Genomic DNA, 25,456 nt, shown 5'->3' on the forward strand with positions numbered 1-25,456 from the left:
GTGTGAATGAGCCAAGAGGAGCTGGAATAGCAGTTCTTCCTTGGGAAGACACTCCCTACACTCCCTATGCAACATGACTGGCCTGACCCCATCAAATCCAGTGGCTTAAATGAGTAACAAGCATCAAGATAAAGCCAATAGTGGCCTTTTTTTAAAGATCCAGTAGACACCTTGGAGTGTGCTCCCCAATGACAAAGAATCCTAATACAAGGCAGAGATCTAAATTTTTGACTATTTATATTACTATTTTATAGTTTTTCTCTTTTTATTTCCGAATATCATGGAAAAGAACTGTGGCAGGCATTTGTGTAGACAGGCCACATTTATTGCATCCAGTCCTACGTCCAGCTGTACACCTCATTTCATCAGAATTCCTTTAACCAGCACTTATTTAGTTTAGGAATATGATAGGGTTATTGTCCCACTCTCTAGCCACTGTTTGTACACACAGAATGTGTATTATTCCACAATTTTTATTTATTTCACACAACTGAGAATAGAATTAATCATGTGTGGGGAAATAAGCTTAATACGTGTTAACCTAAATGACCTTTCTCTTTTCTTCGTCTTTGGCAGAATCCTTTCCTGGTATGTTGGTGGTGATTTCTATTGCTTGAACATAAGTGTGAGGAATTATATCAAATGTCGTAAGCCAAATCATTTTTCATTGCCTCTTGACTAAACGCCTTCTGCAATTATGTAAATCCCAAACGCCAAGGTTCAGCACTGAGCCAAAAACATGCCACATCTACATGACACAAAAGAGCTTAACCTTGAAATGCATCATACCAAATGGAACCCCATTCCTTGCCAAAAGCTTTGCAGGCATCTGTCACAACTTTTATCTCCCTTCAAGCAAAAGCATCAGCAGTTTGTATTGATTTCTAACATTCATCTCTGGTCCAAGGGTCTCCTACTCCATCTTCTACAGATCTTCCTCCAAGCGCAAAGAATAGTTTTCCTTCTCATGCCCAGCAAACCTCGCTTTCTTTCCATTACAAGTTCCCTGGTTTACCCCACAACAATTATTCCTCCTATTAGTAAGAAACTCCTTTAATATATATAGAACTGACATGTAGCTTTCAGGGCTATTTCTTAACTCGGCCTTCTGCTCTATTGGTATCATACAGTTCTAATTACTTTAGTTTTAAATTATTTGCATTTTTTAAGTAATATATGTACATGCTATTTTTTTTAAGTTCAAAAGAGTACAGAGTGAAAAGTACATTTTCTCCCCACACGAATCCCATCTCAAACTCTCCTTTCCCGAAGATAATTACTGAAACAGTTTACTGTGTTTTCCAAGACATGCTCCTGTCTTTACATAGAGAAATAGGTACCCAGTTTATTGAAAAATATCAGCCCAGTGGAGTTTAAATCAAGGTAAATTTTGGTTCATGCACCATAATTTAACTGAGCTCTGAAGAATCTTCTTTTCTCCTACAGGACTTCTCAGGAAGATTCTATAACTTTCTTGCCACTTTCAGTTAAATATCATTTTAATTTGTTCAAAATCCCCAACTCATGTCCAATTTAAGTCTCATGTCCTCTCTTCACTCCAACGAAGACCTGACATTGCCTTAAGGGACCTGGAGTTGAGAATAGGATCATTGAGTGGAGAAAGAAGGAAAGAGTCTGGCTCCTTTTCTGGATCAGGCATTTTGAATTAAAAGTGGAGAGCATGAGGAATAGGAGAAACAGAGACGCTTTTGCATTACTGGCAACCTATTCATCAATTTAGGAGTAATGGGAAAAGTACAACTCTACATATGTATATATTTTAAGTTTTTACTCGGAGGTGCAAAGAAAATGAAGTTCTGACTATAACTTATCTGGTCTTCAACATCGGCCCCACTTTCTAGGAAGTAGTGGAACACAAACCAACTTTTTTCCTATCTGGTTTGAGACTTTGGCCAATCCCTTAAAAAGCCCCATTCAGGTAATGCTTAATCTTTTGAGATAACTGCTCAGTCTTTTTCTATAATAAATAATATTCAATGACTAGCAGTGTTTATATTGTTTTGTATACATGTATAAGTGTGTCACAAAGTAAATTCCTAGAAATGGAATTGCTGAGTAAAATGCCATTTAATAAATTCAAAAAATAGTTAATAAGTATTATAAATAAATATTTATTTGACAGCTTGCCAGGCACCATCAATAAACAAAAATGAAAAATGTATGTCTGCCCTTGTGGATCTTCCAGTCTCATTAAAAGAAACAGATAAAACCACAATAAGTCAGTCATGTAGCATATTAAATAGGTAACAGCAATAGAAATAAATAGAGAAGGATAAAAGGGAATGGGATCAAGAGGTTGCAATCTTAAATCAAGTGGTCGGTGAAGCCCCCATGAAGAAGGTGGTGTTTCATCAAAGACCTGAAGGAGGTAAGGGATCTGGCCCTGCAGATATCTAGGGAAGACTATTTCAGGCAGAGGGAACACCCTATGCAAAGGCTCTAGAATGGAAAGATCACTGACATGTTCATGGAAAAACAAGTAGGCCAGTGTGGCTGGAGCAAAGGGAACGAGGGCAGAATAAGAGATAAGATCAAAGAGGTGCTCGGACCAAGTTATGTAGGGACCTGTAGCCCACTACGGGAATTTGAGCTTTTGCTCTTAATGAAAGGGAAAGCCAATGGAAAGATTTGAGAAGGACATGTGACATGATCTGGCTTTTGTTTTAAAATGCTTGAAATGTGTGTTTTTGGTTTTGTTTTGTTTTGTTTGGGGGAGGTGGGGAATGGCAAGAGTGGAAGCAAGGAGACCACAGAGGAGGTGAAAAATCAGTGTGAAAAATGTGGTGGCTCAGATCTGGGTGGCAGTAGTGGAGGTACTAAAATGGGGTGAGAGTCTAGCTATATTCTGAATGCATGTGACAGGTTGCCAAATTGCCCTCCAAAGCAGTTGCACTGGTATATCTTCCCACCAACAAAAGAGACTTCCATTTCTCCATACTCTGACCAAGGCAGCACACTACTGACTCCTGAGGCTTTGCCACATTGGTAGGTTGAAAAAAAAAAAAGGCCCAGGAATCACATAGCTCTTAATAGCAATTGCCCATTTCTATCCTCATCTGTCACAGGGTGGATAGAGTCTACCTCAGCTGTGAGTCAGTAGAGAATGGCAAAAAATTGGAATTGGAGGGAACCAAGACTAAGAGAATTGATTCGAATTAGGGCTGGTCCTCAAGGATGTCTGGTGAGGCACCAAACGACAGTGGCCAGAGGAGGTCTGAGTAAATATGAGAATGAATGAAGGAGAGAACCATTGTCAGACAGTGGATGACCAGAGCAGTTTAAAATAGGACTTTATACAGTGGCACAGGTTTCAAGAAAAACACACCAACTCAGGAGAGGCAGAAGAGTGGAGTGGTAGGAACTTTAATGCCACATTCCCGGGATTTGAATCCTGATTCTGCCACTGACTGGCTGTGTGACCACAGGCAAATAATTCTCTCTGAGCCTTAGTTTCCTCATCCTTCAAAAAGGGTTAACAACACAGGACTCAATGAGCTAGAATCCATCAAAAGTTTAGAACAAAAGCAGCAAGAGAAAAGCAGTAAATTACCTACAAGGGAGCACCCATAAGACTGGCAGCTGATTTCTCAAAAGAAACTATGCAGGACAGAAAGGCTTGGCACAAAATATTCAACATGGTAAAAACTCAGGATCTACAACCAAGAATACTTTATCCAGCAAAGCTATCCTTTACAGTCAAAGGACAAGTAAAGAGCTTCCCAGACAAAAATAAACTAAAGGAATTTATCATCACCAAGCCAGTATTACAGGAAATGTTGGAAGGACTTCTATAAGAAGAAAAAACATGCATCAAAAACAAGAATAAAGAATGGTAACAACTACATTCATATCAACAAATACCTCAAATGGTAAAGAGTTAAGTGCTCCAACCAAAAGATAGAGCTGTTGCAGAAAAATCAGACCAGCAAGAAATCAAGCACCACTCAGAGAGTTGGAGAACTCACGTTTATTATGCTGGTGGTCCCAGAAGAGCTAGTGCTCTGAAGATCTGGGCCCCGAAATCAGGGGTAACCTTACCTTTATAAGACTTAACAAGCAAAGGCAATACATCTGTTATCGAGACAGAACAAGCAAAGGGAAGGATGAGTTTTCAGTTGATCTCAAGGTCACCGTGCCCTTCAGCCTATGCAACAAGCATGTCTACAGAAGCAGAACAAAGAGCTGATTACAAGGTTAGCCATTTGAGTGGAAAATTCCTCTTCAGAGTGGCTGAAGGGATAAGAAAACAAGATCCCTATGTATGCTGCCCATAAGAGACTCACTTCAGATTAAAAGACACACGCAGACTAAAAGAAAGGGGATGGAAAAAAATATTGCCTTGATGGACCTAGAAGGTACTGCACTTAATGACATGGGTTGGATAGAAAAAGACAAATATTGCATGATTTCATGTAATGTGGAATCTAAAGAACAAAATCAACAACAACAACAAGAAAAAGTGGAAATAAACTCACAGATACAGAGAATATTTAGAGGGATACTAGATGGGGTTGGAGGGGACAAAAAAAGGCAAAGGAATTAAAAATTACAAATGGATAGTTGCAGAATAGACGTGGAGATGTAACGTGTGTAGCATGAGGAAGATAGTTAATAATATGTAAGGGGGAAGAAGGTTTCTAAATTTAAGGGGGTGATCACTTTGTGAGTTATGTGGATCTCTGATCAATATGCTATACAACTGAAAATGATATATTATTGTATGCCAACTAGAACTGGAAAAAAACTCATTGAATTGTACAATGTAAATATAAGCAATTAATTGTCTATTATGGTTCAATAAAGACAAAAAAAGAAAAAAAAAAAGAAAAGAGCTTAGAACAGCACCTGGCATAAAAGAAGGACTAAGGCGAGAACCCAGTAAGAAGCAGGCCTAAGAGAAAGCAAATGAAAACAAGGGGAACTGAAGTATGCAAATACTTCACCTTTGTTTGTTTGGTTGGTTGGTTGGTTGGTTGGTTTTGGAATGATCAGCAAGTTGGGAGAAAGGTCCTAAGTTTAAGCACAGCAGGATTCAACCAATCCAGATTAGTCATTTCAATTCAGCTAGAGGCCTAGGACCAAAGAAGCAAAAATAAACCTTTTAAATATTAAATTAGCATCAGGGCCACTGCTTTTCTAGATGGCACCTTTTCAAACTGGGGTGTTGAAGGGGAGCTCCTTCCCCAAAACATTTCCAAGTGATTTGCTAGGAAATTACTATAATAAATATACAAGTGCTCAATGGCTCCAGTGTGAAGGGAGTCCCCAGCATTGTGCAGTGTGCATCATACAAAACCACACACATTAGGCTTCCACCCATGACTGAAAGTTTGTTTTCTTATTGCATATTCTTTATCATGATAAATTTTAAACAAGAATAAGGAGAATGGCATAAGCCATGTTAATCCTTCCTCTTGTTGTGGTAGACTAGACCTTTTTAATCCTTATCTGATTTTAAAATAAATTTCTGAAATCCATTTCATGTGAGTTGTGACTACTTCAAAATGGAATTTGAAGAAAAGGAACTTAGTTCAAAAAGTTCAAGTTGCTCAAGTAAAAAATGTTGAATATGATCTAATATTGAAAAAGCTATGTTAGTAACTCCATTTTAAAATAAACTTCTGGAGAGGTTTAACAACATCTGAAAAGCTTTAAAAACATTTCTCCAACAATGGAGGGTCACAGAAGTATATGAAGTATATGACAGGGCTTGAAGCAATTTGGCTGAAACAAACACAAACTAAACTTCTGGCTTGGGTAGGTTTTTTCCCTCCCCCCAAATTATTTCCTTTCATCACAAAATAGAAAACCTCTTTGTTTCATGTATCCAGCTGAGCACCCATGGGCATTCATTCTAGTTTGGTCTCGGCTAAATGCAGAGAAACACAGTGGACCTGTTTCAAGTCTACACTGCAGAGTCGTCATGAATTCATCACTCTACTGTCACAAATGTCCTCCTACAGCGCTTTTCATTGCCTAGTGGTACTGAAAGAAAGGAGCCTGTATTGTTTATGAAATGGCTGTGAAACAGATATTCGATTCTTTTATACCCTCTGAATCTGTTATAAGCAAGGGAAGCAAAAGAAGGAGGAAGAAAAAAAAAAGAAAGGCAGTCACTTCAGTAGTGTCACACAGAGCAGAAGGAAGAGGGGAGAAAGGAATAGAGGGAGAGAGTTGAAAGAGAAAAGAATATGAAGGAAAGGAAGGAAATCTCAGCTCACCAGATGAATACAGGCATGACTTGGAGATCCTGTGGGTTTGGTTCCAGACCACTGCAATAAAGTGAGTACCACAATAAAGCGAATCGCAATTTTTTGGTGGCGGAGGGTCTTGCCTTCAGTTTGTAAAAACCACAACATCTGTGAAGTGCAATAAAACAAAGCATAAAACAAGATATGCCTGTACCTGGAACACAAACAAACCCTAGTTTGGAGAAAACTTGGTTTTTTTACTTTTTACCTTATATGTTAATCTGTGACCTCTATTTACTATAGTATAAGCTCTATACTCATCTGAGACTTTCTTCCCCAAAGTTGTGCTATTTAGATTTTTATCGGAACCTCTTGAGCAATCAAAGTAAATGGTATCGAAACTGTCTTGGAGAAACCAGAAATGTCGAGTCATCTCAGTCCAGGGCTTGGACTTGGATGAGCAAATCAAGCTTCCAAGACATAAAATTTAAGGAGGCACTCACTCTCAGGCACCAGGCCCGCGCTCATGTGAACCTGACAGAGGGTGCCTCCTTAAGTTTAGCACTTGTACCACCCCCGCCCCACCAACTCCCAAGACTGGTGCTCCTCCGCCCTTGCAGAAATCTTAGTGCTCTTTCTCTTCCTTCCATCTAAAAGCCAGGCACTGTGGTTCCTTTCCCTTCGGAATCTCCACCTTATACCTCCACTCCTTCCCACACCACCCCAAGCCTTGCTCTCACCAACTTCAACCAAGCTGCTTCTGTCCTTAGGAATCTGTGACTAGGTTTTAAACAGGCCGCCAAGACTTTTAGAGGTTAATGTGTAGTCCTAGGCCTCATTTCAAAGAAAAAGCAATCAAAGAAATTTTCTTTGTTATGCTATAAAACTATGAAATCGCATTTAGTGCCATCATGCCTTACAAACCATCCAAATATCTATCCAAAACTTAGATAAAATGGGCCCTTCTAGTTAGTTGTTGATTGGGTCACTTTATTATTAGATTCATGACCAAGGTTTTCTAGAGGAAATTGTGATATCACAGAGGCACCTGCTGGAGGCTTGCTTCAATCAATAGCCATCCCATCTCCCCACTCAACTCTCTTCCTTCCTACAGACAATTGCACTGTTAAGGAAAGGGATGTATCGCATCCTTCAGGTGTGTTGAAAAGCACGGCTTTTGCTGGAGATGGCCAAATGACTCTAGGGGGAACAAGATGAATTATGTCAAAGAAATAAGGCTCCAGTGACGTCCTGCAGGCTTCAGTGGCATAGGCAGAGCTGCTTTTTGGTCAGAGGCTCTTTTACGGCACCTGCCAAATCACCAGTTAGCAGCTAGCACTTTTCCCACTTATTCCAGAAGCAACCTCTGGACCCTGAACACAATTCTTCCTTTGATTCTTTTGATAATAGAGTGACAGAAAAATGCTGTGGCAATCAAAACTGCTCGGAAACAGCATATTAACTGTTCATAGTTTTAACTGACGTTTAATTGAGGAAACAGCACATATGCTCTCCATGGATCTTCTCATACAGATGAACTCTTAATGCCGTGTCCTTAAGATTTCACTCCTTCTCATTCAGAGTCCCTCTCTCAGACAGGATTCCAGGACTTCCATCCGGGATGAAGTAGAAATGAAGATGTGCCAGACATTTACAAACACTGTTTCATTTAATTTCCAACAAAACAAAAAACAAAAAAAAACCCTGCCAAACACACCCCAGTGCCATCATTTTGCAAATGAAATAGATGCTCACAGAAGTTCAATGGCTTTCCCAAGGTCATATGGTTAGGAAAAGGTGGAGTTAGAATTGAAACCCAGATCTAATCTTATTAGACCTCACACTCTTTGCCCTTCTTCACCTCTCCTCCCACTGTTTCCTCCCACAATGCAATGAGGCCAATACTCTTCCTAAGAGCACTCATGCTTGGTTTATTTGTAAGAGCTGGGTGTCAGCATTTCTTTTCTGAGCTCCAATCATCAGAAACTAATGCTAAATAAATCTTCTGAGGCTGTCTCATGCAATTCCTTTAAATAATTATGAGAAAACTGAAGTGCAGCAATTAAATCACTGTGCCCCTAGTGAGTCATTGACTCAAGGCCAGAAGCAGGACCAGCACTGACTTCAGGGCAGTGTGTTGGCACCTCGTGGTGCTACCAAGATCGTGCAAGAAGAGACCCATGTCCTAGATGTGGGAAGCTGATTCTCTCAAGTCCCCAACTTTTCTGGGGAGACACAGGTAGGTGGTGAGGTCTGGAGTGGTGGTGAGGGATAGCATCCCTACATGTCACATGTTTGACTCCAGAGTTCGCTGTTTCTTTTCAGCTGAGCAATTCTAGTCATCAAAACCTATAGCAAAAAACAGATATTAGAGTGAACAGGAAACAGAATCTTCAGCACTTTTCCAGGTTGATTCCCGCATCTTCTTCCAAAACTTCCTGATTCTCTCATCCTCGAGCAATTAACAGAGTTCTCTACAGTAGTATCAGATCAAATAACCACCACCACTACCCTCAGCTCCTTGTAACTTATTTTCCAACATGGCTTCTTGGTCTGAGTTGACCACACATCCTCCAAGTGTGACTTACCTGCTCCCAGTTCTAGCACAACATTCATGCTACTCTGCCTCCTCCCTCCTGTGTCCTCTTTCCCCAGTTCCTCTAAGCCAGGGATTGAAATCATAAATGTCTTCAGAGATTTGGAAGGTAAGAGAAATGTGTGAAGTTCTGGGTATTCTACAATAGGGAATGGTGGAGAGTATAGCAAACTAAAATGCACATGCCCACCTAAATAAATACAAATTTAAAACAAAATTAAAGCATTCTACTGATCAAAGTACTTCTGCAGTTTGGATGTAGCCAGACACCAGTTTTCAACCCCATCTCAATTCTATTCTGTAGACATTACTTTCTTCAAATCCTTGCCAAGTCAACTTTATTTCCCTAGTATTTTCTTTGATAATTATCACTCCTTTATAGCCTTTTAATTGCATGTAGAATTTGTATCATATCATCTGGCTTTTATATTTCATATACCTTGAAGGCAAGAACAATTTACCTATGTTTTATATCTCAATTTCATATCTGCCCCTTCCTCAAATTTAGTTAACCAGAACCTTCAAGAATATGTAGTATATAGTGTACAAATCCTATAAAGGGACCCTTATTTGGTACTCAAGTCCTACTCCTAAGGGTGTAGATTTGTGTCATTAGCATTTTCAGAAACTCCCACCAATGGGGCAGGAGTTAAATTTTCTGCATCCCCCTAGTTCAGAAGAGAAGGGAAACATTCTGTTGTTTTGCACTAATACAAATAAACCGTATGGCCCTCTGAATTACAGTCACTGTGACACCCAGCCAGATATGCCAGGACCATTTCTAGCTTCTCTCAAAAAGCAGTCAACACAGGAAGTGAAGCTTGGCCCATGAGTCCTATCATCTGCTGTCCTCTAGTGGACAAAAGGGATACAGCGGACACTGTGGGCCAGAATCCAGAGCTCCCTGAGGCCTAACTCCAGAAAATAGTGTTAACAGCCAAGGAAAAATCGTCCCTTCCTCTGCGGTGTTAAATTGGTGGGATAATAATAAAAACAGGAAAAACTACAGAGGACTAAAGCTATGGTTTTCTATTGGAAAAGGCAAAGTTTGTGTTGAAGTAAAATAAGCAGGAGTTAATCATTCACTGGTGAGGTACAAAGCAACCACTGAGGCTGGGAGGAAACCAGAATGTGGTCTTCACGTCATGCAACAAACACATAATTTAAAAAACTAATAATAACTTTAGGTGGTGTTTTTCTTATAATATAAAAGTATATAAACTTTACTATACAAGTTTTTCTTCATTTCACGAGTATGTGTTCATCTTAAGAACAGATAAGCAACAAAATGAAATCGCCCAGAAACCACCTTCCATTAAAGGAACACCACTGGCAATACTGTGAATATATCATCCTAGGCATTATGGAATGCATATGTAAACAAAGAATTTTGTTCTAACCAATAGAAGATCACATTTTGCATACAGTTTCGCAACCTGCTACTTTACCAAGATATTTTGAGGTCATGAGAGGGTGCACATGTTTTGAAGTCATTCCCTACTTGTGTGTTTAATTAGTCAAAGTACAGGTTTGTGACTGTGCTAGGACAGGCCACGTTACCTGCATTTCTTGTCTGGGTCCTTCTCTTCTTACTTTTCCAGCTGGCTTAAGCAAGTGACCAATCATAGCATATCATTTTATTTTCCATATGGTATTTAAAATAATAAATCTGAGCCAATGGAAATTAACATTAATACTATCTAATGTATTCATCATAGTGAGTTATTTAATTGTTTAAGATCCACTTCAGAACCATATTTAAATTGTGTGGATATGGCATTCTATTCTTGCTTTAAAAAATATACTTTTTGAATTATATCTATATGAAAGATTTTTCCTTAAAATTATGGGAGATATTTTTCTTGAGAGAAAATGTCAAATGTAACCAATGTGCACTTCTCTTAGAAACAAAACGCGATCATCACTTCTCCAGGCATGTGTAGTTTGTCCCCATGCAATAAAAACAACAAGGAAAAGAAAAGTATCTACTTAAGAGAGAGCCCTGATGGTAGGAGTGAAAGACAGCATGACCAGATTTAATGTTAAAGCAAAACTAAAAACTCCAGGATGGTACTTAAGTGAGCGTGTTGGGAACGTACTGTTCCCTTATAATGATTTTAAATGGAAATTACAATTCAATCACAAATAAAAGTAAATTGTAGACAGTGAGGCGAACAAATCTGTTTCACTCGGATTCACGGTGATTATCAAATTAGCAGCTACTCATTCACCACTAACCATTTTCAGTCTTCTTGGTCTCTCTAACAGCCCTGAACTGCAGCTTCATGATGATTGCAATGGTGGCAACTCATCAGGGCTGTATTTTAGCTGTGCTTTTATCTTCCCTGTTTTTCTTTTTCATTGCCTGGCAAGGTAAAAGAGGGGCAAAAAGCATTTGAAGAGTACCTGAACCTGTTTTAAAAATTGTGCAATACCAGTTGATGGGCTAACATCTGGCTCCAGGCTGCCTCCTGACTCATCTCTTAGTACTCTCTCCTCATCAACTCCACTCCAGCCACACTGGTCTCCTTGCAGTTTCTCCACACCAAGCATACTCCTGCCACAGGGCCTTTGCATCTGCTTTTCCCTCTGCATTCCCACCTACATCCATAAAGGTTACTACTCCATTTCATTAGAATCTGAATTCAGATGTCCCCTCCTGGGAGAGATTGGTTTTCCCTAACTGAGCCTTTATAAAATAGCACCTCCTGTCACTCTCTGCTACCTCACTCCGCTTTGTTTTTTATTCCCAAAACATCTATCATTACCTGACATACTTTGTGTTTCTTTATTGAATGAACCCAACATCACTCGGAGAATTCTGATGGCGAAGGTTCAGCATGGGTCCAGAAGTGCCTATGTTGAAAGGAGATTCTGATGCACACCCTGGTTAAGAACCACTGGTTTAACAGACATTATAGCTTTTAGAGTCAGATGGTCTGGATTAAAATTACAGCTTGTCAAGCATGGGGCGTTACAGTTGTAGGCCTAGTTAGAATCATGTTAGCAACAATCACCCATCTTGCAAGGTTGTGCTGAAGATAACAACCTCCTGAACTGGAAAGTGCTATATAAATATTAGTTATTGCTCTATTTCTTCTCTGAAGATGAACTCACATTTTAGAGAAAAAACAATTTTTAAACTAATGAAATCTATTTTTAATTAGAACCACAATCTCTGAATCAGATTGTTGCTTTCTTGTAAACTCTAAACTGTATGTGTTTTTATCCCTGAAGGCAGTGCAAAAGAGAAACAAATAAAATTTGCCAATACTTGTACCAAACAAGTCTATATTCTGAAATACAAAACTGCTAGCAGCAATTTGCCTGCACTGCTCCCAGAGTGGTGTCAGTGAAGAGGCTGCCTCCCCCTACCACCCCCAGCTCCATCCCATCCCAACCCTGTCCCAGCTGAAGGTCCCTGAACATTGTCCTTCAGCAATCTCCAGTCTGTATAAGTGGCTTTTCCCCAGCGGCTGTGGACAGGTGACAGCGCGTGGAGATGATGGACAGGTGGAGCCGGAGAAAGCAGGGCCTGGAAAGACCAGGAGACAGCACTTCAGGAAGCAGCAAGCGGAAATGGGGCGTTTTGGAAACACTCGCTCTAATAACAGGAGAGTCCAGTGTGATCTCCCAAGGGACGGGGTCCCGTGTCATAAAAAGCAATCGGTGAATTGAGGAGGCTCTATCCAACTCAGGCGGCCAGTTGCACCACGCAAGAGGTCTCCTAATAAAAGTGGCTCTCTGATAGGAATTAGTCGTCCACAGAGCTGATGTATGGTTGGTCGCCTTTTATGACAGAGATCACCAGGAAAAGGCTTAAGAACATACAGATGGGGACACTGTTATTCATGTTTACGTAGCCAAGGAAATAAATATTTTATAGATGTACTTCTATTTTAACATCGCAAGTTTAATTGGGTCAAGAGTGACACCTAGTGGACAAGCTTTGCTAAACTCTATTTCTGTCCATTCCCTAAATCAAATTAATTTCTCTTATGAAATTATTCCACAGTATAGCCAAGCTGTCATAAAGCCAATGTCTTTGAAAATTGCACCAAAAATCCTGTAGCTTCAACCTCTGTAATAAAAACAGCAAAAGGGGACTGACAGAGTGGAACTATTTTTAAAACATATACGTGTATGAAGAAACTGATTAAAAAAAAAAAAAAAAACCAATAAGACAAATCTTTGTCCCAGGTTTCTTTAGCATGGCATAAAATTTTTCCATCAGGTGGAGAGAGAACAATTTGAATTTTTGAATTTATGAGTAGAACTTTTAGAATTGGAATCAGGTGAAAAACAGTGGCTGCTTCCTCTGGAAACCCTGCTGAGTGGCCTGGCCTAGGGCGATTGGACCCTTTGCCTTGTGGGATCCAGGAATCCACTCTTGCCCTGAATTTGTGAGGTTCTGCCATTCATATGTCCCAACTGTCTGGATGCCACCCTGGGATTCTAACCCCAGATACTTTCGTCCTTTTTTCTGACCCCAAAATCAGGGCATATAACCTAACACACAGTCAGACTACAAAACAAAGCCATTGAACTAAGGACTGCCCAGGAAATTCAAGATACTCACTTGCTGTAACAACATATAGTATTGGCCCCGTTTGATTTTTATAAAGAATTCGTTCTGCTTTCTAATGTCCTCTAGGATAATATTTTGCTTTTTAATTTTTTTCCCCCCAGGAGGAGGATTTTACCAGCCCCTCAGTGAAGTTGCTGTGCCTCTCTGGTGCTACTAGCGTTCTATTACTCTTTCATCCTTGCTGGTGTGATTGTAGCTTTCTGGTTTCCCCTCCTCACCCACACTCCTCTCAACTGCCTTCTCACAGGACCCTCACAGCCCCAACCCAGGGTTTCCATCCCAGAGTCATCCCCCAGGGTCCCCCTTCCAGCCGCCTCACAATGAAACTCACTGAGTAAACATCACTTTGCCATGAAACAGTTCCCACTCCAGCATCTTCTTTCCTAGAAACATGCACTTTACAACTCCCATGCCTCGTCTATACCACGCTGTTTGCCCTGGCAGCCCTGTTGAGCCTAATGGCCTAATTCACTCCTGTTTGTTTAATTGGTTAAATCAGATTAAAATATGTTTTGGGCTCGAATATAGTATGCTCGCTTGTGTGTATTTTTAATTTACACACACATCCCCAATACTGAGACCCAGAGGCATGGTTTAAAAATGAAAGGTTTTCAAAGTCATGCTGATGACAGTCAACAACAGTTAATAGATTTCGCAGCCAGCAAATACTTAAAACAAGTTTAATTACCAAGAACTACTCATCTTCCAGGCCCAAGGAGGTGTCGTTCTCTTCTTCAAGGTTCCCAAAACTTGCTGCATCAGGATCACCAGGAAAGCATCATGAAAAGACACAGTCCCGGGCCCCATCCCAGATCTCCTGAACTAATATTTCCAGGTAGAGACCAGAAATCTCTATTTTCCATAAGTTCTCAGCCAGCCCTGCATACTTTCAGCACTGTTCTGAACTGCAGCTCAAACCTCACCTCTTTCAGCAACGTCTGCCAAAGCAAATTCCTGCCACTGTCTCCCACCCTGAAGCTATTCACATCATCCTGATTTTCACCATATCTATGTACCACCTGCACTACAATTTACCTAAGACCTGTATATCAATTGGCTTGCATTTTCAAAAAAATTAAATGTGCTTTTTAAAAAATTATGTCACTACTATGAAATCATGGCTTTGATATGTTTTTTCTAATACTCAATACAATAAGTATATATCATTAAATACTGTTTTTAAATGCCTTTTCCTGTAACAATGAGTATAGTTTGTGAACTGGTGGAGTACAAGTACAATACTTGAGAAAACACTTACAGAAGGAAATCATTTCTGATTCTACCTTTCCCTCCAAAGATAGCCCTAAGAGAAGTTGTGAATAGGACAATTTTGTATTGAAGGGCTCAATTCTTGGAATTTGACTAGGAATGTGTGAGTAGAACTTTTCATATTGGAAGCAGGTAAAAACCAGTGACCACTACCTATGGAAACCCTGCTGAGTGGCCTGGCCTCAGGCAATTGGCTTGATTCTACCAAAAAAAAAAAAATGAGGTCTCCACTCTTCACCCATCCCATCCTTCGTTTAATCAATAATTGATTAAACCACTGGGATGGGGCCTGGGTATCGAGTAATTCTAATATGAAACCTAGATTTAAACCATCCTGCCATTTTCCTTTCAAAAGACATTTCTCCCCAATTAGGAACCTCTATTACCCTCTATTACTTCCATGGGACCCCCTTGTATTCATTGATAATAGAGGATGAAAAAGCCACTCAGCTTATTAAAACATTCAGATCAGAGTCAGAAAGTTGGTGCCTGGACTCCAGAATTCCAGAGAATGCCAACCTCCAGGGCTGTACCAATATACCTGTACATTCCGCTACAGAGGGCCTTGGTTTCTTCTTTCATTCTCTGTGTTTCCCTTTTATTAATTAGAAATAAATGACATACTTTTTTCTTATTTTGAAAGTATGTATTCTTTAAGAAATATCGAAGAGAGACGAAAAATGGCGTAGATAATAGAAGCTCTGTTCACCCCTCTGGCAACCAAATCAAAGTTGTGACAGAAAGAAGGAGCAAACAGCAAGGAAAATCATCTGGGATCTAGATGAACAAGCCATACAACTAGGCAGAAATCAAAGAAATCTCCCTGCAATGGCAGAAGGCAAGGATGTGAGGCTGCCCAGTCCCCAGCAACTGAGTGAGACGGAGACTGCGGCAGCAGCAGCTATAGACGCCTCTTAAAGGGGCCGTGTCTGTGAGCGGACTTTTGCAGTGATGGACCTGCCTGCTCTGAGCACCAGTGCTGGATCAGCTGAGCAGAGACTTACAGCAGAGGGGAACACTGAGTTGTCGAAGAGAGAGCTGAGGAGAGACTCCCTCTGTACAGAAGTGCAGGCAGTGTCCATTGTTCCTCTGTTGAGCCATCCCCCTGCCCAGGGTGCAGACTCAGCACTGCCTAGAGGAGACTTCATCAACCTGCATAACAGAGGTCACTCCACCCAAAGGATTCCCTGAAACTCCGCCTTCCCCAACTCGCAGCCCCACCCAAGCCATATCCGGGTGTATCCTTGGGGCGTCAGGTGCTCCTTGCTGTGTAGCGCCTAGACTCACACTGGTAGCAGCTGGCCTCGGTTTATGGTGTGGCCTTTTGAAGCAACTATAAGCACAGTATCTGTGGATTACTTGCTGAATCTTAACAGGTGGCCCTGGATGGGCACAAGCTTGGGCTAAATTTGGCTTGCAACTGAACCCCTCTCAGGACTTGCCACTGGACACCTACTTCACAAATCCAAATGAGACTTAAGAACTTTGCTTAGTACATAGAAACAGACACGGAACGGCAGCCATAATAGGAAAACAAAGAAGCAGAAACCATATGAGAGAACAGAACAGAGATCCAGATATAATGGAGTCAAGCAATCTAACAGATGCAGAGTTCAAAACACTAATTATAAAGACGCTCTATGAGCTTATGGGAAGTGTAGATGAATTCAGTGAGAACTACAACAAAGAGTTAAAAAACATAAAAATGGAAATGGAAATTATAAAAGCAAACCAGTCAGAAATGAAGAACACATTATCTGAGATGAGAAGTATATTAAATGGAATAAACAAAGTGAATAAAGAAGAGGATCAAATGACCTATATTGAGGATGGGAAAGCCAAGAACACTCAATCAGAATGGCAAGAGAAAAGAAGCCAAGACTCTAATAATAATTTAAGGAGCCTAAGGACATTATTAAAGAGAAAAATATCTGTCTCATCGGGGTACCAGAAGGAAAACAAGAAGTTGAAGAGCTATTTGAAGAAATAATGATGGAAAACTTCCCTAACCTAGTGAAGGGAATAGACATGCAACCCCAGGAAGCTCAGAGAGTCCTCAAAATGAGGAACCCAAAGAGGCTCACACCAAGACACATCATAATTAAAATGCCAAAGGTTAAATACAAAGAGAAAATCTTAAAAGCAGCAAGAGAAAAGTAGTTAGTTACCTATAAAGAAGCACCTATAGACTGGCAGCTGATTTCTCAAAAGAATCTATGCAGGACAGAAGGGCCTGGCACAAAATATTCAATGTGATGAAAACGCAGGATCTACAACCAAGAATACTTTATCCAGTAAAGCTATCATTTAGAGATGAAGGATAGATAAAGAGCTACCCAGACAAAAAAAAGGTAAAGGAATTTATCATCACCAAGCAAGTATCACAGGAAATGTTGGAGGGACTTCTTTAAGAAGAAAAAACATGCATCAAAAACAGGAATAAAGAAGGGTAGCAACTATATTCCTATCAACAAGTACCTCAAATAGAAAAGAGTTAAGTGCTCCAACCAAAAGATAGAGTGGCTGAATGGATAAGAAAACAAGATCTCTACATATGCTGCCTACAAGAGACTCACTTCAGATTAAAAGACACACGCAGACTAAAAGGAAGGAGATGGAAAAAGATATTTCCTTAATGGACCTAGAGGGTATTGTGCTGAATGAAATGGGTCAGATAGAGAAAGACAAGTATTGCCTGATTTCACATACATATGGAACCTAAAGAACAATATCAACAACAACAAAAGCAGAAATAAACTCAGATACAGAGAATATTTAGAGGAATACTAGGTGGAAGAGAGTTGGGGAGAGAAAAAAGAAGACAAAGAGATTAAGAAGTACAGTTGCAGAATAGACATGGAGATGTAGAGTGTAGCATGGGGAAGATGGTTAATAATGTTGTAATAAATATGTAAGGGGAAGTGGGGTACTAGATTTAAAGGGGCGATCACTTTGTGAGTTGTGTGGATCTCTGATCAATATGCTATACAACTGAAACTGGTATATTATTGTAAGCCAACTATAATTGGAAAAAAACTCATTGAATTGTACAATGTAAATATAAGCAACTAATTGTCTATTATATTTCAAAAAAGATGTAAAAAAAAAACTATCGGAAAGTAAAGATAAGTAATATACGTAAACATTTTAAAAATCCATAATACATCCATGGAGAGACAACCAGTTTTAACACTTCAGGATATATATTCAGAACCCTTTCTAGAATGTGTGCCACAGATCACTGTGTGCTGAACTCACTGCTATTAAAAATTAAAGATGCTGTTACTCCCATTCCTGAACCCACTTCCTTGAACTTCCCAGCCTCAGCAGCTTAATATATTTCAGTTGCAGAGCTAGATAGAGAAGCTCAGAGATGCCAGAAGGCTAATGCCTGGCCTGCCTAGAAGAAGGATGGTGCTGAGAGTAGAGGCCTGAACTAGGAGGGAAGAAAGTTCCCTAGGGAGGACACCCGTGACAGCGCCCCACCCCAGAGAGTGCTTGAGTAGTGGCCTGGCTTCTGAAGAAGGAGGGCCGAATTGACAATCTTTGTCCTTATCCTGCAGCATGAGATGCTTGTACCCCGTGTGGCCCAGAGGACATGAAGCCATCCTCTTCGAAAGGAGAATAGGCACCTCAGTAGCTCCCATAAAGACTTGAACAGTTGTAGCCCCTCCACTGTTAGCTGCATACCATGTAAAATTCAACTGAGATGGAATTTCTAGCCAGTTCTGGTGGATGGGAGGGAGCCAAACTTATTTCATTTATTAGTATTAAAGCCCATTGACCAAAATCACAAGAAACACACCTGTGGGGCCTTGAAGGAAGAGAGTTGAGAGGGGCTTCTCATAGGATTTGGGCTTTCTATGGATGCTTTTAAAGAGAAATTAGTGCCACAGGGATTGAATCTAGATTGAATTCTATCAAAAAAGGGCAATTTGGTGCTGAATATCTTAATTTTTATCTTGCAAAAAAATGTCCTAAAGTGAATGAGAGTTATTATTAGTTTAAAAACAAAGAAAGTAGCAGTCACTTGTGTTAGAGGAAGAGATTTAGTCATTTTTGTGGTCGTAGAGTGGCTTTGTCCCTTATCTTGTTCCAAACATGGTCTGAGTGGCCTTGTCTGAGCACTGTTGATATTCTGTGGCTATTGTCAATGTTCACTTGGGAACATCAGGATCGACTGCTGGTGGTGCCATTTTTCACTTTCCTAAACAAAGGACTGGATCATCTCTTAGACCAAACGAACATCCATGATACATGTATGCGCACATACATATACATATTACAAATAGAGGATTGTATTATACATACTGTTTGATAATCTACTTTACATAATGATAGGTCAACAGTTTCCCATGACGGTACTCATCTACATCACTTTAAATGGGTGAGTGGGGTTCTCTTTGCACACGAGCCACACATATTGAACTAGTTCCCTGTTGTTCCACACTTGGAATGTTTTCTTTGGTGCATGTGTATGTGTGTGTTAACAATCAATGCTGTAATGAACATCTCTGTATCTAAGACTTTGTGTATGTCCACAGTTATTTTCTTAGCATAAATTTCTAGAGGTGAGATTGCTAAATCAATGTAGGATCACAGTCCTAAGGCTTTTGGTAATATTTTCAAATTGTCTTTAAAAAGTTGTTATAATGTACACTCTCATCAAGCAGTACAAGAGGGTGATTTTAGCCATTTCTTTCAGTATGCTTTGTAATTTTGCAACTATCCATTTTTATTGATTTCACATTTCTCAGATTTACCTCCATGCACACGATTTCAGATGGTCCCAATACATTAGTGAGAACAAGACTATCCCTTTAATTGCTTCAGAGTAAGAGTTTTTATCACTAGTTGAGTAAACAAATCAAAAGGAACATCCTATTGATAGTAAATCGGGACTGATCTCCATACATACAAGACAGAATACTAAAGTTAAATTTTTTTACTGTCAGAAAGAATTCCTTGATCTGTATCTCAGGCATATACTATTTTGTACTCTATGACAGCAGTCCCCAACCTTTTTGACACCAGGGACCAGTGCTCCGATGAGAATCTAACGCCTGATGACCTGAGGTGGAGCTGAGGTGGTGATGCTAGTGCTGGGGAGCAGCTGTAAACACGGATGAAACTTCTCTCTCTCACTCACTGCTCACCTCCTGCTGTGTGGCCTGGTTTTTAAAGGTATGGTCAGCAACCCAGGGTTTGGGGGCCCCTGCTTTATGATATTTTAATAAAACATTTGTTGACTATCTTTTTTTAACACTATCCGATTTGAATAGAAATCTTTTGGTTGCAAATGACAGAAAACTCAATTCTAAATGGTTTCGGCAAAAAAAAAGTGGGGGTAGGGGGTAAATTTAGTGACTCAAACTGAAAATCCTGAAAGACATTGTAGCCACAGGTGAAATTCATCCTGAAATTAAAGACTGCCACCAGCACCCACCTCTGTTTAGCTGCCTTTGGACTGGCTTGATGCCTAAGCTCTCCGTTTGGCCTCTGGCAGCTTCAGGCTTTATCATAATAGTCACAAGATGACCACAGGAAAATCAGAAGGAAGTCATCATCATGGATACTAGGCAGCAATAAATACCACTATTCTGAGTCTCATAGGATTCTAGAGCTAGTAAGAAATTTAGAAATCATCTAATGATTTTTTGTTTTGTTGTGTTGTTTTATTTTGCTGCATCAAACAAGATATTTTGCTTTCTTCAAACAAGATTTTACAGTGAAGTCAAATACATAAAATAGAATAAAACTGAGCTGCTCAGGTTGAAACAGGAGTGGGGACCCCTAGCCCCAACTACTTTGCCCCCCTCTCTCCTTCCTTATTTTCCCTGAGGCACCTTTAAGAAGCACACTTCTAATCACTTTAAAGGTAGGGAAAATGAGTCTCAGAGCACATACGTGGCTTACTCCAGGACACATAGCCCATGAGTGACGGAACCAATGAACTATGGTGCCCTCACCTTGTCCCCTCAGTCTTAGAGTTTTCCACACCTCTGTTTGTTTCTCACTGCTATTTTTAGTGTTTTACTTCCAACCTTGATTTACTCCTACAAAAAAAGTCAAATGGTAAACAGACTGAAAGGCTCAATTGTCCTCCAGCTAAAGTAGATCACCAGGACTAGCTCAGGACCAAGCAGGTTCAGAGCTACATTCAGCCTCTGTGTTCCTTTAAGTCCACTTGAAGTTTTTATTTCAAATTAGCAAGAAAATGTCAAAAATCAATGTTTCTGACGATGTAACCTATGGACTTTGTGGATACTTCTTCAAGATCTTCTTAAGGATTCGTGAGTTTAGAAGATATTTTTGGACAATGTGTAGTATGAGCCATAGAGGTAAAGTGAACAAAAACTGAAATCCTAAAGATAGCTGTCCTATGAGAAAGGTTATCAGTTCCACTTTAAGGGATAGAAACATTTTCTTCAGTGCACAATTGAGAGTTAAAAAAATATAGAGAAAGTTGACCAAATTTATGCAAATGCCAGATGAATCCTAAGTGATTAAAAATAAAATACTTTGAATAAATAAGATAAACAAAAATTAAATAATGAACAACATCTACGTCTGGTGAGAAGTATATGCCAATATCACCAATATGTTTTATCTGAATTTATAGCCAAGAGATGGATATGGGGGACTAATGTAGCTCATCAATATATTATCTCTTTCTCCAATCCCTCATCTCTTTCTCCCAGTTTTAATTAAAGCTTTTGTTATTTAGAAGGTTCAGAGCATAGGGAAAAAAATCAGAAAACTGCATTAATACATTTTCCAAATAAAACAAAAGGTTATGGGTCATTGGGACACTGAGAAATATTCAGAGCTACATATATACAAGATCATGGATTAGAGCCAATGGGAAAATGTCACAAGAGACTGAGAGAGAGGCAAGCTTCCCTTTGTGAAGAATGATTTGGGGAGGATCTCATTAAATATAACTCTCCCTTTAAAGGGAGGGAAATCATTTCTAACAAATCTATGATTTCTAGCAAAATCTACACATAACTTCTTTCATTGTTCATTGGTATTTTGTAATTAAAAGCAATATTTATTTAGTTGAAGCTAGAGATGTAGTATCTCTCTAAATGTTCAAATCGTAAGAGAAAACGTTTTCTTTCCCCAAAAATAGACAAAAATAAGAGAAAACTTAGGTATATTTTTGTGTATCCATTTCAGGTCTAAAATCACTTTGTGGGATTAGTAACATAGACTAATTCTATATTAAATCCATCATGATTTGTTCCTAGACTCTCGAGGCCTAATGCTCAGAGAGATGTACCCATTAGGAGGAATAATGCTGGTCAGGGAGGCATTCATGTCTTCACCTCTGAGACTGACTAATCAAAAAAATTAATTCACACACACTTCCCCCCTGACCATGTACTTTATTGTTCACACCTCAGATACTTGTCACCTGGTATTATAATTTTCTGTTGATTCATCCATCTTTTCCACCACACTCCATCCAAGCTCAGCAAAGGCAAGGACTATAACTTATTCATTTAGGATCCTCAAGGACTTAGGAGAATATTTGGACTTCAAGCATTCAATAAACTGAGCAAGCGCTCAATAAATATCATAGAAATAGAGAAATAAAAGTGGTTAAATGAATTGTATCAATGCCACTTTCAACTGCTACCATTTTTACTCTTTGTCTAAATTAGGAAAAGATTAAGTGTAAATCCCAAAGAAATCTGGGTCAAAAGATTCAGAGACCATGGCCAAATAAGGATTATGACTATGGAAGAAAGTTCTAGAAAACACTGAGTGAAATTAATTTATCTCCAACAATAATACCTTTTGCTTTTCTCTTTTGCCAATTTACTTAGTGAAGAAGAAGATAACTAACCCTGAAAATGTAGCATTGTCAGGATAATGGCAGTTAAAAACAAATAAGGTGTATCAAAAGAGGGCACTCTTACAGCAGATAGTTAGTTAACTTTTTTTTTTTTTTTTTGAACATTTGCCCCACAGCAGGGCCAACAGAGAAAGTACTGCATTCTTTCCTAAGGAGCTCATAAGTCTCCCAGCCAAGCAAGAAGGAAAAGGAAAATACCAAGGTAAAAAATGAGTAGAGAAGAATGCCAAAGGCAATGATGACCATGCTCCCTGGCCATCACACCCTGGAGGCAGAGCTTTATATGGCTCTCAAAGGACTAATTACCTACCCCTCACTAAAACTTAAGAAGAAAATGCCAAAAAAAACTAAACCAAGCCAACCCACATTCTGGCCTGCATTAACCCCTCTCCCTGCACTGCCTTTCGATTCTTTTTATTTCCACCTGTTAGAAGTCATTTCATTCCAGGGATAGACCAAACCAGAAACTTTAGGCACATGTGCCTGATGTCTGTAGTGTTAAGTGCTAGTGCTCCATTTTTTAGGAGAAGAACACTTTTGCTCTCCTTAATGCCCCATGGAGACTGCCCCAGCTTCTGAGCTGCGGTAGCAGATGAACCCTGTCTCTGCCTTCACCCCTTTTTGGGTCAATTACAAACTGATGGTCTGAACTTTGAGAGAGATAGAACTTTGGTTTTCCTCCTCCTCTGATGGCTGCCATCACACATGATTGATCCAAAGATTAGGAGATAGGTACCCCATTTCACTGTGTCCCCCAAAGCCCCATCTTCCCAAGGCCAGCTCTATTTGGAAATTTTATTTTGTGTACTGTTTCGAAACGTGCTCTTCTCCTGTGTATGACTCTACAGTTCCAACTCCATTGCTCCTGCCCTGGCTCAGGCCCTTGTCATTCCTATAGGCTCCTAGGAGTTTCCCTACTCCAATCCTGGACACTGATCATCCTTTCACACTGCTCTGGAGTTCCCTTCCTAGAAAAGGATCTGACCACTGACTACTGCAACCTCACTGCTCACTATTCTTCCCATTGCTTACTCCTTCCAGAGTTGCTTCTATGTTGTACCTTGAACATGACTGTGCTCCTGTCTGAGGGCCTTTGCATTTGTGGTTTCTTATATCTAGAATTATATTCTCCCAGATACCCAATAATTCATTCTCTCACTTTATTCAGGACTATGCCCTAATATCATGCCTTCCCTAAATACCAGCATATTATACTCTATTCCCTTACACTGCTTTATTTTTCTTCTTGGCACTTATCACTACCTGCCATTGTTATATACCTGATTGTTTATCTCTGTCAGTGCTATAATGGCAGAGACTTGGTTCTATCTTGTCTACAATTGTATCTGCACCACCTGACACATTAGATGTTCCCAATAAATATTTATTTAATTAATTAATTTAAAACACACCTTGGATGTTCCCAATAAATATTTAATTAATTAATTAATTAATTTAAAACACACCTTTCATCCACTCAGTTCCCTCCTCCGTCCCCTCAGGTACCCTTCATTTACTCCATAATTAAACCAAATTCTATGGCATGACATTCAAGGCCTGTAATCTGACCTTCTTCTCCTTTTTCTGGCCTTATCTCCTGTCACGCCACCAACACCACCACCCCCCACCACCACCTGCAATGGACCATGAACTCTAGTCAAATCTTGCAGTATACCATCCACTTTCAGGCCTGCATGCCTTTGCTTCTGCTTGTTCCATCATCATTTGTTGAAATCTTCTTAATCTCTTAAAACCCTTCTGACATACTATCTCCACATAGTGAAGACTTCTTTATTCTCCCTCCTATCCCAGCCATCAACAACTCTTTGGTCCTTTGATATCAGTTTGTACAGCTCTTATATGATGTCTTCTGTCAGACAAAGTATAGTAACTGGACAGTGATTCTTTTAACTCCCAAGCACAAAGAGCAGGGGTCTCAAACTCAACTGCCCAATGAAGCTAGGCACAAAGAAAGGTATCTGAGTATATTAGCCTGCTCAGACTGTCAGAACAAAATACCACAGACTAAGGGGATCAAACAATAAAAACTTAACTTTCTCACAGTTCTGAGGTTAGAAGTCCACGATCACAAGGTGCCATCAAGATGGGTTCCTGGTAAAGCCTCTCTTCCTGGCTTGCAGATGGCTGCCTTAGCCCTGTGTCCTCATGGACAGAGAGAGCTTTCTGGTATCTCTTCGTCTTCTTATAAGGACACTAGTCGTATAGGAGTAGAATCCTACTCTTATGACCTCATTATTTAACCTTAATTACTTCCTTAAAGGCCTTAACTCCAAATACAGTCACCTTGGGGGTTAGGGCTTCAACATGTGAATTTAGGGGAACACAATTCAGTTCACAGCAATGGGCAAGATGAGATTCAGGAGAACCAGAAGGCGGTTCCCGATCCATATAAGGGGGCTGGTTACTACTTAGTTCCAACAAATGGCCCCAGTCCTAACATGCAAGCCTAATATTCCCTTCAACCTTCAGAATTTGAAAAGAAAAAAAAAAACTGGAAATCTGAATAATTCAGAGGTGAAATCTCTTAATTTTTAAATGTCAGGAAAACTAATTAAAATGTCTTTTAACTACGTGAGCAAAACAATCCCTACCCACAGGCAAGATTCTGTCTAGGGACCAAGAACTGGAAGTTTTCTGAATTCTAGTAGAAGTACTAGACCCATGGCAAAGCCTTGTTAAATTCTTTGTGAGTAAGTGGTTCACTTATATATGTGCCATTGTTTGGGAAATTCTGAAATTAAAATGAGATGGTGGGGAAAAGTAAGACTTCTAACTATTATACAAAGATGGCCTGTTCCTTCCCTATAGCCTATCTTTTTCATCCACTAACAAGTTGATGCTGTCATTGCCCGCCTCTACATTCCCATCTCCCCTGCCTAGCCACGGGAACCTGGGCAGACCCTCCC

General features: G+C 39.8%; 1 protein-coding gene across 1 annotated transcript in view; it reads left to right on the plus strand.

Moving 5' to 3' along the window:
- Positions 1-2,352: 2,352 nt before the first annotated feature.
- The window catches only part of GYG1 (glycogenin 1), an 80,236-nt gene continuing 57,132 nt past the window's right edge, over positions 2,353-25,456 (plus strand). The window contains exon 1 of the mRNA XM_025050855.1: positions 2,353-2,389. Coding sequence (XP_024906623.1) covers positions 2,353-2,389 — 37 coding nt within the window. The remainder of the gene's footprint in view (positions 2,390-25,456) is intronic.

Source organism: Pteropus alecto, unplaced genomic scaffold (assembly GCF_000325575.1).
Source record: "Pteropus alecto unplaced genomic scaffold, ASM32557v1 scaffold75, whole genome shotgun sequence".
Taxonomy (NCBI): domain Eukaryota; kingdom Metazoa; phylum Chordata; class Mammalia; order Chiroptera; family Pteropodidae; genus Pteropus; species Pteropus alecto.